Source organism: Mobula birostris, chromosome 1 (assembly GCF_030028105.1).
Source record: "Mobula birostris isolate sMobBir1 chromosome 1, sMobBir1.hap1, whole genome shotgun sequence".
In the NCBI taxonomy this organism is placed as follows: Eukaryota; Metazoa; Chordata; class Chondrichthyes; order Myliobatiformes; family Myliobatidae; genus Mobula; species Mobula birostris.
The window spans coordinates 233930077-233944571 of NC_092370.1; the positions used below are offsets into that span (position 1 = coordinate 233930077).

The window sequence follows — 14495 nt, forward strand, 5'->3', positions numbered from 1 at the left end:
CCAGGATGCCGACCCTTTTCCTCTCCGGCGCTTCATAGAAACATAGAAACATAGAAAATAGGTGCAGGAGTAGGCCATTCGGCCCTTCGAGCCTGCACCGCCATCTATTATGATCATGGCTGATCATCCAACTCAGAACCCCGCCCCAGCCTTCCCTCCATACCCCCTGATCCCCGTAGCCACAAGGGCCATATCCAACTCCCTCTTAAATATAGCCAATGTACTGGCCTCAACTGCTTCCTGTGGCAGAGAATTCCACAGATTCACCACTCTCTGAGTGAAGAAGTTTTTCCTAATCTCAGTCCTAAAAGGCTTCCCCTTTATCCTCAAACTGTGACCCCTTGTTCTGGACTTCCCCAACATCGGGAACAATCTTCTTGCATCTAGCCTGTCCAATCCCTTTAGGATTTTATACGTTTCAATCAGATCCCCCCTCAATCTTCTAAATTCCAACGAGTACAAGCCCAGTTCATCCAGTCTTTCTTCATATGAAAGTCCTGCCATCCCAGGAATCAATCTGGTGAACCTTCTTTGTACTCTCTATATGGCAAGGATGTCTTTCCTCAGATTAGGGGACCAAAACTGCACACAATACTCCAGGTGTGGTCTCACCAAGGCCTTGTACAACTGCAGTAGTACCTCCCTGCTCCTGTACTCAAATCCTCTCGCTATAAATGCCAGCATACCATTTGCCTTTTTCACCGCCTGCTGTACCTGCATGCCCACTTTCAATGACTGGTGTATAATGACACCCAGGTCTCGTTGCACCTCCCCTTTTCCTAATCGGCCACCATTCAGATAATAATCTGTTTTCCTATTTTTGCTACCAAAGTGGATAACTTCACATTTATCCACATTAAATTACATCTGCCATGAATTTGCCCACTCACCCAACCTATCCAAGTCACTCTGCATCCTCTTAGCATCCTCCTCACAGCTAACACTGCCACCCAGCTTCGTGTCATCCGCAAACTTGGAGATGCTGCATTTAATTCCCTCATCCAAGTCATTAATATATATTGTAAACAACTGGGGTCCCAGCACTGAGCCTTGCGGTACCCCACTAGTCACCGCCTGACATTCTGAAAAGGTCCCGTTTATTCCCACTCTTTGCTTCCTGTCTGCTAACCAATTCTCCATCCACATCAATACCTTACCCCCAATACCATGTGCTTTAAGTTTGCGCACTAATCTCCTGTGTGGGACCTTGTCAAAAGCCTTTTGAAAATCCAAATATACCACATCCACTGGTTCTCCCCCATCCACTCTACTAGTTACATCCTCAAAAAATTCAATGAGATTCGTCAGACATGATTTTCCCTTCACAAATCCATGCTGACTTTGTCCGATGATTTCACCACTTTCCAAATGTGCTGTTATCACATCTTTGATAACTGACTCCAGCAGTTTCCCCACCACCGACGTTAGGCTAACCGGTCTATAATTCCCCGGTTTCTCTCTCCCTCCTTTTTTAAAAAGTGGGGTTACATTAGCCACCCTCCAATCCTCAGGAACTAGTCCAGAATCTAACGAGTTTTGAAAAATTATCACTAATGCATCCACTATTTCTTGGGCTACTTCCTTAAGCACTCTAGGATGCAGACCATCTGGCCCTGGGGATTTATCTGCCTTCAATCCCTTCAATTTACCTAACACCACTTCCCTACTAACAAGTATTTTGCTCAGTTCCTCCATCTCACTGGACCCTCTGTCCCCTACTATTTCTGGAAGATTATCTATGTCCTCCTTAGTGAAGACAGAACCAAAGTAATTATTCAATTGGTCTGCCATGTCCTTGCTCCCCATAATCAATTCACCTGTTTCTGTCTGTAGGGGACCTACATTTGTCTTTACCAGTCTCTTCCTTTTTACATACCTATAAAAGCTTTTACAGTCAGTTTTTATGTTCCCTGCCAGTTTTCTCTCATAATCTTTTTTCCCCTTCCTAATTAAGCCCTTTGTCCTCCTCTGCTGAACTCTGAATTTCTCCCAATCCTCAGGTGAGCCACTTTCGCTGGCTAATTTGTACGCTGCTTCTTTGGAATTGATACTATCCCTAATTTCTCTTGTCAGCCACGGGTGCACTACCTTCCTTGATTTATTCTTTTGCCAAACTGGGATGAACAATTGTTGTAGTTCATCCATGCAACCTTTAAATGCTTGCCATTGCATATCCACCGTCAATCCTTTAAGTGTCATTTGCCAGTCTATCTTAGCTAATTCACATCTCATACCTTCAAAGTTACCCCTCTTTAAGTTCAGAACCTTTGTTTCTGAATTAACTATGTCACTGTCCATCTTAATGAAGAATTCCACCATATTATGGTCACTCTTACCCAAGGGGCCTCTCACGACAAGATTGCTAATTAACCCTTCCTCATTGCTCAAAACCCAGTCCAGAATAGCCTGCTCTCTAGTTGGATCCTCGACATGTTGGTTCAAAAAACCATCCCGCATACATTCCAAGAAATCCTCTTCCTCAGCACCTTTACCAATTTGGTTCACCCAATCTACATGTAGATTGAAGTCACCCATTATAACTGCTGTTCCTTTATTGCACACATTTCTAATTTCCTGTTTAATACCATCTCCGACCTCACTACTGCTGTTAGGTGGCCTGTACACAACTCTCACCAGCGTCTTCTGCCCCTTAGTGTTAGGCAGCTCTACCCATATCGATTCCACATCTTCCCGGCTTATGTCCTTCCTTTCTATTGCGTTAGTCTCTTCTTTAACCAGCAACGCCACCCCACCTCCCCTCCCTTCATGTCTATCCCTCCTGAATATTGAATATCCCTGAACGTTGAGCTCCCATCCTTGGTCACCCTGGAGCCATGTCTCTGTGATCCCAACTATATCATAATCATTAATAACAATCTGCACTTTCAATTCATCCACCTTATTACGAATGCTCCTTGCATTGACACACAAAGCCTTCAGGCGCTCTTTTACAACTCTCTTAGCCCTTATACAATTATGTTGAAAAGTGGCCCTTTTTAATGCTTGCCCTGGATTTGTCGGCCTGCCACTTTTACTCTTCTCCTTAGTACTTTTTGCTTCGTCCGAGGTAGTGGGGGTGTAAGAGATGAGTCTCCCATGGATTGCGCAAGCAGGGGTTCCCAGTGTAGGAAAGGTGGCACTAGTGGGTAAATGCTGTCTTTCTGACGTTCAGAAGGGGCAGTCTATCGTATCGGATGTGACTGTCAGCTACTTGAACAGAAAATGCTAAGAAAATTGTAGCAATTAGTAGTATACTGTAGATTTGGAATGGAGCTTGCAACATGGCTGCTGTACACAATGCCATCTTGATTTCAGATTGCCTTGATCCTGATTTTTACCTTGTTCTACCTCAAAGCACTGTGTAATGATTTGATTTGTATAAACTATATAAGACAAGTTTTTCACTGTATTTGTACATGTGACAATAATGAAAATACCACTAGAGTGGTTGTACAACTGTTCAGTATAGTAACTGCTCTGCACTTGACCACAAGAAGCTACAGAGATGTGTGGATGCAGCTTAGCACATCACAGGAATAACTCTCTGCTCTGCAGGTTCTGTCTACCCTTCCAGCTGCCTCAGTGAAGCAGTCACTTTAATCAAATACCCCACCCACCCAGGGCACACTCTCTTCTCCCCCTCCCATTGGGCAGAAGACACAAAAGCCTGAAAGCTTGTACCATCAGACTTGAGGGCAGCTTTTCTCACAATCTACCTCGTTATGATCATAATACTTTATCGTTTTCCTTCATGCACTTTTTTGGTAGCTTACGTACTTTATTCTCTTTTGTTATTGATTTCCCACATTCTATCTGAATACTCTGGGTAATTATTTGATTTGTCTTAACTGTAGGTTTTCATAGTATTTTGTTAGATATGACAATAATATACCAATACATGCTTTACCACCATATTTATCTTTGCCTCCTGTCAGAGAGCTACGGATGCTTGCTGGAATTGGATTGTCACATGTTGACTTTTGGTGGATAATAAAAGACGTGGTTTCCTTTAGAATGATTATTTTGTCTGGTAATGCTGTCAATTGTTATCTGTTACAGTGGAGTAATGAGAATCATTCTGAATTCGTTGCCACCGCCAACTCCATGTTGAAAACGGCATTTGCATTCCTGATGCCGTCAGGCACGTCAGCACGCCAGCTTCCACCAAGCGTGGCGCGCATCGACCCAAAAAGCAGGGCTATGTTTCCACTGGGGCTGGGCCATGCCACCAAGTATGTTGGACCGCGAGTTGCCCTGATCGGGTAAGATTTTAGTAATTTTTTTTCTCTCTCATGAACCTGCCTGAGGCTGTAAATCAAGGAAGCCATCTTACTGCTGTCTTGTCCAACGCTGTCCCTGGGACAGGCACAAAATCAGCTGAAGAATGCTCTTGCTTCTTGTTTGATTTCTACAGCAGTTTATGACTGTTGCTCTACAGCGCCTCCCTTTGGGTCAGTGCAAATCTGCAGCTTCCTTTTGAATTTCTGCTATTTTGTGTTGGTATTGGTTTATTGTCACCTAAGACCATAAGACATAGAAGCAAAATTAGACCATTCAGCCCATCAAGTCTGCTCCACCATTCCATCGTGGCTGATTATCTCGCTCAATCCCATTCTCCTGCCTTCTCCCCATAATCAAGAATTTATCAATCTCTGCCTTAAATATACCCAATAACTCAGCCTCCACAGCTGTCTGTGGCAATGAATCCTACAGATCCGCCATCATTTAATGAAAGAAATTTCTCCTCCTCTCTGTTCTAAAGGTTGGCCCCACTGGTCCAAGACTCCCCCACTATAGGAAACATCTGTGCCTTTCAATATTAGATGGGTTTCAGTAAGCTCCCCCTCATTCTTCTAAACTCCAGTGAGTAAAGGCCCAGAGCCATCACAGTCTTCATGTGTGAACTTTTTTTTTTCCTAGAATCATCCTTGTGAATCTTCTCCAGATCCTTTTCAATGTTAGCACATCTTTTCTTAGATAAAACTGGTGATGGTGCTCCAAGTGTCATCTGACCAATGCCTTGTAAATCCTCAGCATTACGTCCTGGCGTTTATAATTTAGTCCACTCAAAGTGAATGCTAATGAAACACTCTGGTTCTGTGGGCTGCGTATGTCTAGGGAAGACAACCTCTGGCCCTGCCAAACATGGGAGATTGAGGTGTAAGTCTGCCCCGAAACCTCCTGTTTGTGTGGATGCTGCGTGATTTGTTACCCTGTTACAATCAGTACCACAAAATAACAGACGGTACACCACATACATTAAATGATTCAGCTTTATAATTCTTAATTTGACTGAAGGGTTAGTATAGAAAAAGCAAAAAAAGGAAAAGGGCCCATTTTAGTGAAACCGTCTAATGTGCACAAGTTGGAGCTCATGGTTTCCCCTTCGCCGATCCTCCTTCGACCTCATTGGCCTTCGTCAGATCATGGTCCCACTCCGGGTTGAGTCCTACGACCTCTTCTCTCCGGTGCCTTCTCCCTTTATCTCCCTTGAACCAAAAACCCAGCTCGCGCACAACACAAAAAACACACTCCCTTCATTGGGGGGCTGACTTTCCAAAGCACCTGTTATCTTTAACCATAACCCAAACACGGCTTCTACAGAAAGACCATTATGTTAGCAGTGAAACCTTTCCCAGGGTGTTACACTTACAATGCATTTGCCTTCCTTGCCACTGGCTCAACCTGCAATTTTACCTACGCTATATTTCATCTGCCACTTATTTGCCCATTCTCCTAGTCTGTCCAAATTCTTGTGCAGGCTCTTTGCTTCCTCAATACTACCTGTCCCTCCACCTAACCTTTGTATTGTCTGTAAACTTGGCTAGAAAGCCATTAATTCCATCATCCAAGTCAGTAACATATAACGTGAAAAGAAGCAGTCCCAGTGCTAACCCCTGCGGAACACCACCAGTTACTGCAGCCATCCAGAACAGGCTCCCTTTATTCCCACGCTTTGCTTCCTGCCAATGCTGTATCCATGCTTGTATCTTTTCTGTAATGCCATCAGCTCGTATCTAGTTTAGCAGCCTCGTGCAGCGACTTGTTGAAGTCCTTCTGAAAATCCAGGTTAATAACATCCCCTTTGATAATACTGTCTGTGATTTCTCAAAGAGTACAAACAGATTTGTCAGGCAAGATTTTCCTGTGATGGCTTTTAAAAAGCTTGCCTTGCATACTGTTCACACAGATCAAATCAAAAGGAGTAGAATGATTATAATAGAAGTGATGAGGAGATGTAGGATTGAAAGTTTATATCTGGATCTCTGCTCCTTGTCAAAACAAATTCTAGTACACGTTTATCAAGCTGGCTAGACCGCATAATCTGGAACTCGCAGCAGAAAGCTCCCCACCTCTTCCCTCCTGAAACCCTATTGTTTCACCAGCTTTCTGGTCACTGGTCATAACATCCCTCATGTTGCCATTTCATTTAAATGCCAGTTGTCAATTTTAAAATAAATGCTTCATATTAGAGCATTACACTTAAGGGCAATAGACCCATTTCGGATATATTTCATGCATGATGATTTGTTGAGTAATGAGGATACACAAGCCGGTCTGCATTTAATTTGTTAGTCAGCATCTGTGATTTGACACCTATGCGATGGTAACCAATTAAAAATGTAATAGTACATAGAGCAGTACCTCCCACATTGCAGAGATGTATGTGTTATAGGTTAATTAATCACTTGGAAGTAATTGGGTAGCGAGGGCTAGAAGGCCTGTTACTGAGCTGTAAAAATACAATAAATGCACAGCACAGTACAGGACCTCCTGGCCCACAATGTTCGTCTGACCTTTTAACCTGTTCCAAGATCAATCTAAACCTTCCCTCCCACACAGCCCTCCATCTTTCTTTCATCGATGTGCTCGTCTAAGAGTCTGTAAAATATCCTCTATATCTGCCTCTGGCAGCACATTCCACACACCCACCACTCCATTTAAAAATCTCATCTCTGACATCCTCCATTCACCTCCCTCCAATCACCTTTAAAATTATGCCCCCTTGTATTAGCCATTCCTGCCTTGGGGTGGTGGTGGGCTTCTGGCCATCCACGTGATCTGTGCCTCTTATAAAACTCTTATAGAATTTGGAAAACTTAACCATGGAAGCAGACTTATTTTTTTTTGATAGTGGGGTGGGAGCAATGGGTTGAACGGGGAAGCTGGGTGCCCTAATGAAGTCAAAAACTTCCTTGTCGATATATCGTGAATTCCTAAATAATTCCGCTAAATAAATCCCAGCTTTCAGAATCAGAATTATTATTAACATAAATGACATGAATTTTTTTTGATATTGCAAAACAGTGCAAAGACAAAAAGTTACTATAAATTAGAGTAATAAATGGCTTTTTTTTTAAAAAAAAAGGAAGAATAACGCAGTAGTATTCATGGATTGTTCAGAAATGTGATGGCAGTGGGAAAGAAGCTGGTTCTGAATAGAGTGTGGGTCTTGAGGCTTGTTTGACTCTGGATGGTAATGACAAGAGGGCACTCCCTGGATTGACAGTCCTGTGTGATTGATGCTGCTATTTGTATACAGATTGAACAATAAGTACCATCTCAAGTGATTCTGATGTAAAATTCTAGTTCTACTTTATTGATCAGAAGTGATGCAGATGGTTGACCTAATGTGAAGTATTCATTGGATCTAGTGACCTGTGGCCAGATGGTTTCACCATTGCATTAAGTTTTCTCTCTCTTTCTCTGCAGTGACGCTGCCCACAAAGTTCACCCACTGGCAGGCCAGGGAGTCAACCTGGGCTTCGGGGATGTGACCTCTCTCTCACAGCATCTCAGTGAGGCAGCCTTCAATGGCAAAGACCTGGGTAAGAGTCTCCTTGTGCTGTTAATTTAACTAGCTTGTGTGGAGCTAGGAAGCAATTTATCTTTCTAATTTCACAAACTTATCTAAATGTTGCTGGACTTTAAGTACAGATTACATTAGTTTGTTGAACCAAGGATACTCATCAGTAATTATTCTTGTATTTCAAAGATGAAGTGCAAAGTTAAGGTAAATTTATTATCAAAGTACATGTACGTCACCATATACTACCCTGAGATTTATTTTCTTGCAGGCCTTCACAGTAGAACAAAAAGTTGAATAAAACCAAAGAAAAGCTACACACACACAAACTGACAAACAACCAGTGTGCAAAAGACAAACTGTGCAAACACAAAAAAAAAACAACAGCAATAATAAATAACGCTGAGAACACGAGTTGTAGAGTCCTTGAAACATTTCTGGTAACCGTTGATCAGTCCTGTACATCGGCTTGGATGAATTTTAAGCCACTCCTTACAAAACTGTTTCCAATCTGGGATGCTGGTGGGCTTCCTTGCATGAACTGCTTGCTTCAGGTCCTTCCACAACATTTCTGCAGGATTAATATCAGCACTTTGACTCGGGCATTCCAAAACACGAGTGTACTTTTTAAACCATTCTGTTGTTGATTTGCTTTTGGCTTTCGGATCATTGTCTTGCTGCATTATCCAACTTCTGTTAAGCTACAGGTGATGGACTGCTACCCTGACATTTTCCTGTAAAATGTCCTGATACAATTTTGAATTCCTTGTTCCCTCAACGATTGCAAGCTGTTTGGGCCCTGAGGCAGCAAAGCAGCCCCAAACCATGATGCTCCTTCCGCCATGCCTCACAGTTGGGGTGAGGTTCTGGTGTTGGTGTGCAGTGTCCTTTTTCCTCCAAATATAGCTTCTGCCAAATTTAGCTTCTGCCAGAAAGTTCAACTTTTGTCTCACCTGTCCACAGGAACATTGTCCCAGAAGCTTTGTAGAACATCCAGGTGGTATTTTGTAAACTTGAGACATGCAGCAATGATTTTTGGAGACTGGTGGTTTCCTCCTTGGTGTTCTTCCATGAACACTATTCTTGTTCAGTGTTTTTCTTATGGTGGACAGATAAACAGAGATTTTAGCAAGTTCTACAGATTTCTGCAGGTCTTTTGCTGTTACGCTTGGGTTCTTTTTCACGTTGTGCTCTTGGTGTGATCTTTGCAGGATGCCCACTCCAGGGAGAGTAGCAACAGTACTGAATTGTAAGCACAAAATACTCTGCAGATGCTGGGGTCAAAGCAACACTCACAACACACTGGGGGAACTCAGCAGGTCGGGCTGCATCCGTGGAAATGGATGCGCCTCTGCTCCTTCCCTCTTCAGTCCTGACGAAGGGCTGCGGCCCGAAACATTGACCGACGTTTCCACGGATGCTGCCCAACCTGCTGAGTTCCTCCAGCGTGTTGTGAGCAACAGTACTGAGTTTGTGCGATTTGTAGACAATTTCTCTTACTGTGGACTGATGAACACTCAGGTCTTTAGAAATGCTTTTGTAGCCTTTTCCAGCCTCCTGCATCTCTACAATTCTTCTGCTAAGGTCCTCTGAAAGTTGTTTTGATCGAGGCATGGTGCTCATAAAAAGATCTTTCTTGAGAAGAGCAGGCTCTATCAGTAACCTGACTTTGTCTTTTTTTTCAAAGATAGGAGGGCAGCTCTACCACCCACACCTCCAACCTCATCTCAGATTGGAACACCTGACTCCAAATAGCTTTTGTAGAAGGCATTACCCCAGAGATTCATATACTTTTTCCAACAAGTACATGTAATGTTAGATTTTTTTTTCAGTTAATGAATGAACAAGTATAATGTTTTTTGTTTTATTTATTTAATTGGGTTTTCTTTATCTAATGTTCAGGTACTTTAACAGGTGCTTTTTAAATTTTGTTACTGTTTCTGCCTCCTCCACCTCCAGCAGCTCATTCCAGATACCAACTACCCTTGGAGTGGAAAATTTAACCCTGACATATAAATACTGTTTTCATTTGTGTAATTTGTCTTCTTTTTCACATTGCTTGCTTTGTCGGTCCTCATTGTTTTTTTTGTAAATTGTATTACATTTCTTTACTTTTGTGTAAATATGTGCACGAAAGTGAATCTCAAGGTAGTATATGTTAACATATATGCACTTCATAATGAATTTGACTTTGAAAACAGACAAACTAGGGATTGCCAACATGGGGTCCATGGATCCTTGGTAGGGGTCCATGGCATAAAAAAGATTGAGAACCTGTGTTTTAAACCTTTTCTGTCTACCTACCTGTCCAACTGACCAATACCTTATAAAGCTTCAGCAATATATCCTTGTTTTTATATTCTAATCCACTTGAAATGAATGCTAACATTGCATTTACCTTCCATACCACTGACTCAACCTGCACGTTAACATTTAGGGAATTCTGTAGTAGGACTTCCAAGTCCCTTTTCATGTCTGATTTCTGAGTTTGCTCCCCATTTAGAAAATAGTCTCTATGTCCACCCTGTCTGGCTCTTCAATATTTAATAAGTTATAAGTTTCAATGAGATTTCTCTCGTCTCCTCCCCCCCCCCCCCAAATAGTTCTGGGCCTGTACTCCAGCAAGTACAGGCCCAGAGCTATCAAATGCTCCTCATATGTTAACTCTTTCATTCCCAGAATCATTCTCGTGAACATCCTCAAGACCTTGTCCAATGCCAGCATATTTTTTAGATAAGGGGCCCAGAACTGCTCACAGTACTTCCAAGAGCAGTCTGAACAATGCCTTATAAATTCTCAGCATCACATCCTAGCTCTTGTATTCTAGTCCTCTCGAAATGAATGTTAACATTGCGTTTGCCTTCCTTGCCACCGACAGAACCTCCAATTTAACCTTTAGGGAATCCTGCACAAGGACTCCCAAGTCCCTTTGCACCTGTGATTTCTGAACTTTCTTCCTGTTTGGAAAATAGTCCGTGTCTTTATTCCCTCTATCAAAATGCACGACCATACACTTCCCTGCACTGTATTTTATCTGCCACTTTGCCTATTTTCCTAATTTGTCTTCAATATTATGGCAGATTCCCTGCTTCCTCAACACAACCTGTCCCTCCGTCTATCTTTGTATTGTCCACAAACCCATCTATTCCGTCATCCACATTGTTGACATAAAACATGAAAAGAAATGGCCCCAATACCAACTCCTGCGGAACACCACTTGTCACTGGCAGCCAACCAGAATAGGCCCCATTTATTCCGACTTTTTGCCTCCTACAAATCAGCCAATTTTCTATCCATACATGTATCTCTCAATGAGCTCTTGTTTTGCCGCCTCTTGTGCGTCACCGTGTCAAAGGCCTTCTGATAGTCCAGGGAAACAACATCCGCTGACTCTCCTTTGTCTATCCTGCTTGTTATTTCTTAAAGACTCTCAACAGATTTTTCAGTCAAGCTTTCCCCTGAAGGAAACCATACTGACACTGTCCTATTTTATCATGAACCTCCAAGAACCCCGAAACCTCATCCATTATTACGGACGCCAACATCTTTCCAATCATTGAAGTCAGGCTAACTGGCCTATAATTTCTTTTCTTCTGCCTCTCTCCCTTCTTAAAGAGTGGAGTGACATTTGCAATTTTCCAGTCCTCTGGAACCCTTACAGAATCTAGTGATTCTTGAAAGATCATTACTAATGCCTCCACATTCTCTTCAGCTACCTTCTTCAGAAACCTGGTGTGTAGTCCATCTGGTCCAGGTGACTTATCTACCCTTAGACCTTTCAGCTTCCCAAGCACCTTCTCCTGAGTAATAGCACAATCTTGTCCTATTTCCATTTCTAATACTTTTATTTTTTTCCCCCCATTGCTCTCTTAGCCATCAGTGACTGTGTATAAAAGATGCTTCTCCCGTTGGTGGGAGAAGGTTGTGTCTGGTGCCTCTGAAACTTGGACCCTAAGTGTGTGTGACCTCAGTTTCGCCCGTCTTTAAATCCCTGCAGCACTGCCTTGATGGGCACTCCAACTGGCACAGCTCAGCACAAAACGTGGTGCCTTTGTGGAACAGCACTCCAATCTGAATGAATGCTTTGCTATCTGTGAACTGCTTTTTGGCCAGATTTCAAACCACGGGGAGGCAAATATGGATCACCTGTAATCTATATTTCATGATAGCCTTCACTCTATTCCTAATAATGTTTTGCCTCTCTACTGAAGGACACCTGCTCTTCTGAGCAACACTACCCTCTAGATCTAAGCTGTGTTATGACTGCTCCATCACAGTCTTCCCTTTTTCATCCAGGGTCCATTGAACATCTGAATGCATTTGAAACGGAGCGTCAGAGACATAATCTCCCTATCATGACTGCAATAGACATGCTGAAGAGGCTGTACTCAACCAAAAGTACGCCCGTGGTCTTATTGAGGAGTCTTGGCCTGCAGGCAACCAATGCCCTCGCACCTGTTAAGGTAATCGGTGATGCTCTTCAAGATGAGGGTTTTGAATGCTCAGTCATTTATCTTGGTCTGTAAGGGGGCAGGTAAGCTTGGGTTGGTACTGGCAGAAGGCAGGTTCGTACAGTGTTAGGGGAACGCAGAAGGCATGGTGAAGTGGTTAGTGGTTCATGCTGAGCTCCAGGGACACAGGATCAGTCCTCACCTTGGGTGCCCGCTGTTTGATATTCCCCTTGTGTTCCTCTCAGATGTCCAAAAGCTTTTGGCATTTTGGCCTTTATAAATCAAGAGTATTGAGTACAGGAGTTGGGATGTATAAGACATTGATAAGGCAAAATTTGAGGTACTGTATGCAGTTCTGGTCACTTACTTAAGGAAAAATATAAGATTGAAAGAGTGCAGACAAAATTTACAAGGATGCTTACTAGTCCTTGAGGGCATGAGTTATAGGGAAAGGTTGAATAGGTGAGGACTTTATTCCCTGGAGTGTAGGGGAATGAGGGGAGACTTGATTGAGGTATAGAAAATTGGGTACAGATAGCAAGCATGCTTTTGCCTTTGAGGTTGTGTGAGACTAGAACTAGAGGTTGTAGGTGAAGGATAAAAGGTGACATATTTAAGGGGGGCCTGAGGGGTTCATTTTCAGAGAGGGTGGTAAGAGTGTGAAGCGAGCTGCTAACAGAAATGATGAAGGATGGTTCAATTGCAATATTTAACAGGAGCTTGGATGGGTACATGGATAGGAGGGGTATGGATGGTTATGGTCCTGGTTCAGGTCCATGGGGCCAGGTAGAATAATAATTCAGAATGGACTAGATGGGCTGAAGGGACTGTTTCCGTGACTCTGTGATAGGTAAACAACCTTGGAGTAATGGCAAGAGAGAATCAAATGGGAGTTAATCGACATGTCAAAGAGAACATGGTGCAGAAGTACAAAGGAAAGGGGTTGTTCCCTTGGGATCTGGGACAGATCCAGTAGGCAGCTTCCTACGTTCAAAGTGTAAGGTATCATTAACATAAGCAATTCCTGATTATTATAACCTCTTGAAATGAATTAAATCAATAAGTGAGTGGAACTCAACAGGTCAGGGAGCATCGGTGGAGGGAAATGGATTGGCCTCCACAGAAGTTCCCTGTGATGTTTTGGGTCAAAACTCTTCATCTGTGACAGTCTGAGTCTTGTGGTGCTCTTGCACACCACCTGGAGGCTGTTCTCCAATGTCGATGCAGGTCTGTGGCTGGGTTGGGTCCAGTCGCTTTATACCCAAGGCCTAAGACATAGAGCAGATTCACACCATTCAGCCCATTGTGCCTGCTTCTCAGTCGTCTTTAAACAACTGGAAAGTATGTTCTGCTGCGGAGGGTTTGAAACTGGCTGGAGTCTGATTTTTTTTTTTTCTTTTTAAACAAATAACTTTTCTCTTTTTCAGGAACAGATCATGGCATTTGTCAGTAAATGAATTGTATTCTGCAACTGCTGCAGGTCTCCTGTCTCCCAAGGATGCTGAGAATGCTGGTGGCAAAAGCTTTTAATTTCCTGCTGTTTGATCTGTAGGACTGAATTATAATATTTTGTAATTTATTAATATTGAATACATGGTAAATATAAAACTGATTGGTGCAGTCTGTTTCCTTGCTTTTCATCCAGTGTGGTGTCTTTGATACTGTATGACTAACACTTCTTTATATCAGGGGTCCTCAACCTTTTTTGCATTGCGGACCGGTTTAATATTGACAATATTCTTGCGGACCGGCCGACCTGGGGGTGGTGGGGGTGGGGTGGGGTTGCCAACGGACAAGAGTTGCAGTCAAATACGTTGGGTTTGCTCCGAGAAATACTACAATGACCATGAAGCCTTGCGCGGGCACCAGTGCGCATGCGTGACGTGTGTACGTGCCGATTTTTTTTCTACAAATCATTTTTAGCGGTTCTGTTCGGGGGGGGGGGGTGGGGGTGTTAAGCACGACCGGAATATGGGTGATAAGTGGCTAATACACACAATTTTGTTTCCGAAAGGGTTTATCTAATGAATTTAATGTTAAACACACAGCACATATTTTCCTCGCATGAATATAGTGATAAGTCAATTATCAGGGGAGCTGGAAGTAAGTGTTGAAAGAACTTCCAGTAGAAGTGGTAGAGGCGGGTTTGATATTATCATTTAAAGAAAAATTGGATAGGTATATGGACAGGAAAGGAATGGAGGGCTATGGGCTGATGCAGGTCGGTGGGACTAGAT

General features: G+C 42.9%; 1 protein-coding gene across 1 annotated transcript in view; it reads left to right on the forward strand.

Annotated features, from left to right (window-relative positions):
• Positions 1–13872, forward strand: part of coq6 (coenzyme Q6 monooxygenase) — a 42799-nt gene extending 28927 nt beyond the window's left edge. Inside the window, exons 9-12 of the mRNA XM_072273621.1 lie at positions 4060–4262; positions 7714–7829; positions 12104–12270; positions 13686–13872. Of these exons, the coding sequence (XP_072129722.1) occupies positions 4060–4262; positions 7714–7829; positions 12104–12270; positions 13686–13715 (516 nt within the window). The 3' untranslated portion in view covers positions 13716–13872. The remainder of the gene's footprint in view (positions 1–4059; positions 4263–7713; positions 7830–12103; positions 12271–13685) is intronic.
• Positions 13873–14495: the final 623 nt, after the last annotated feature.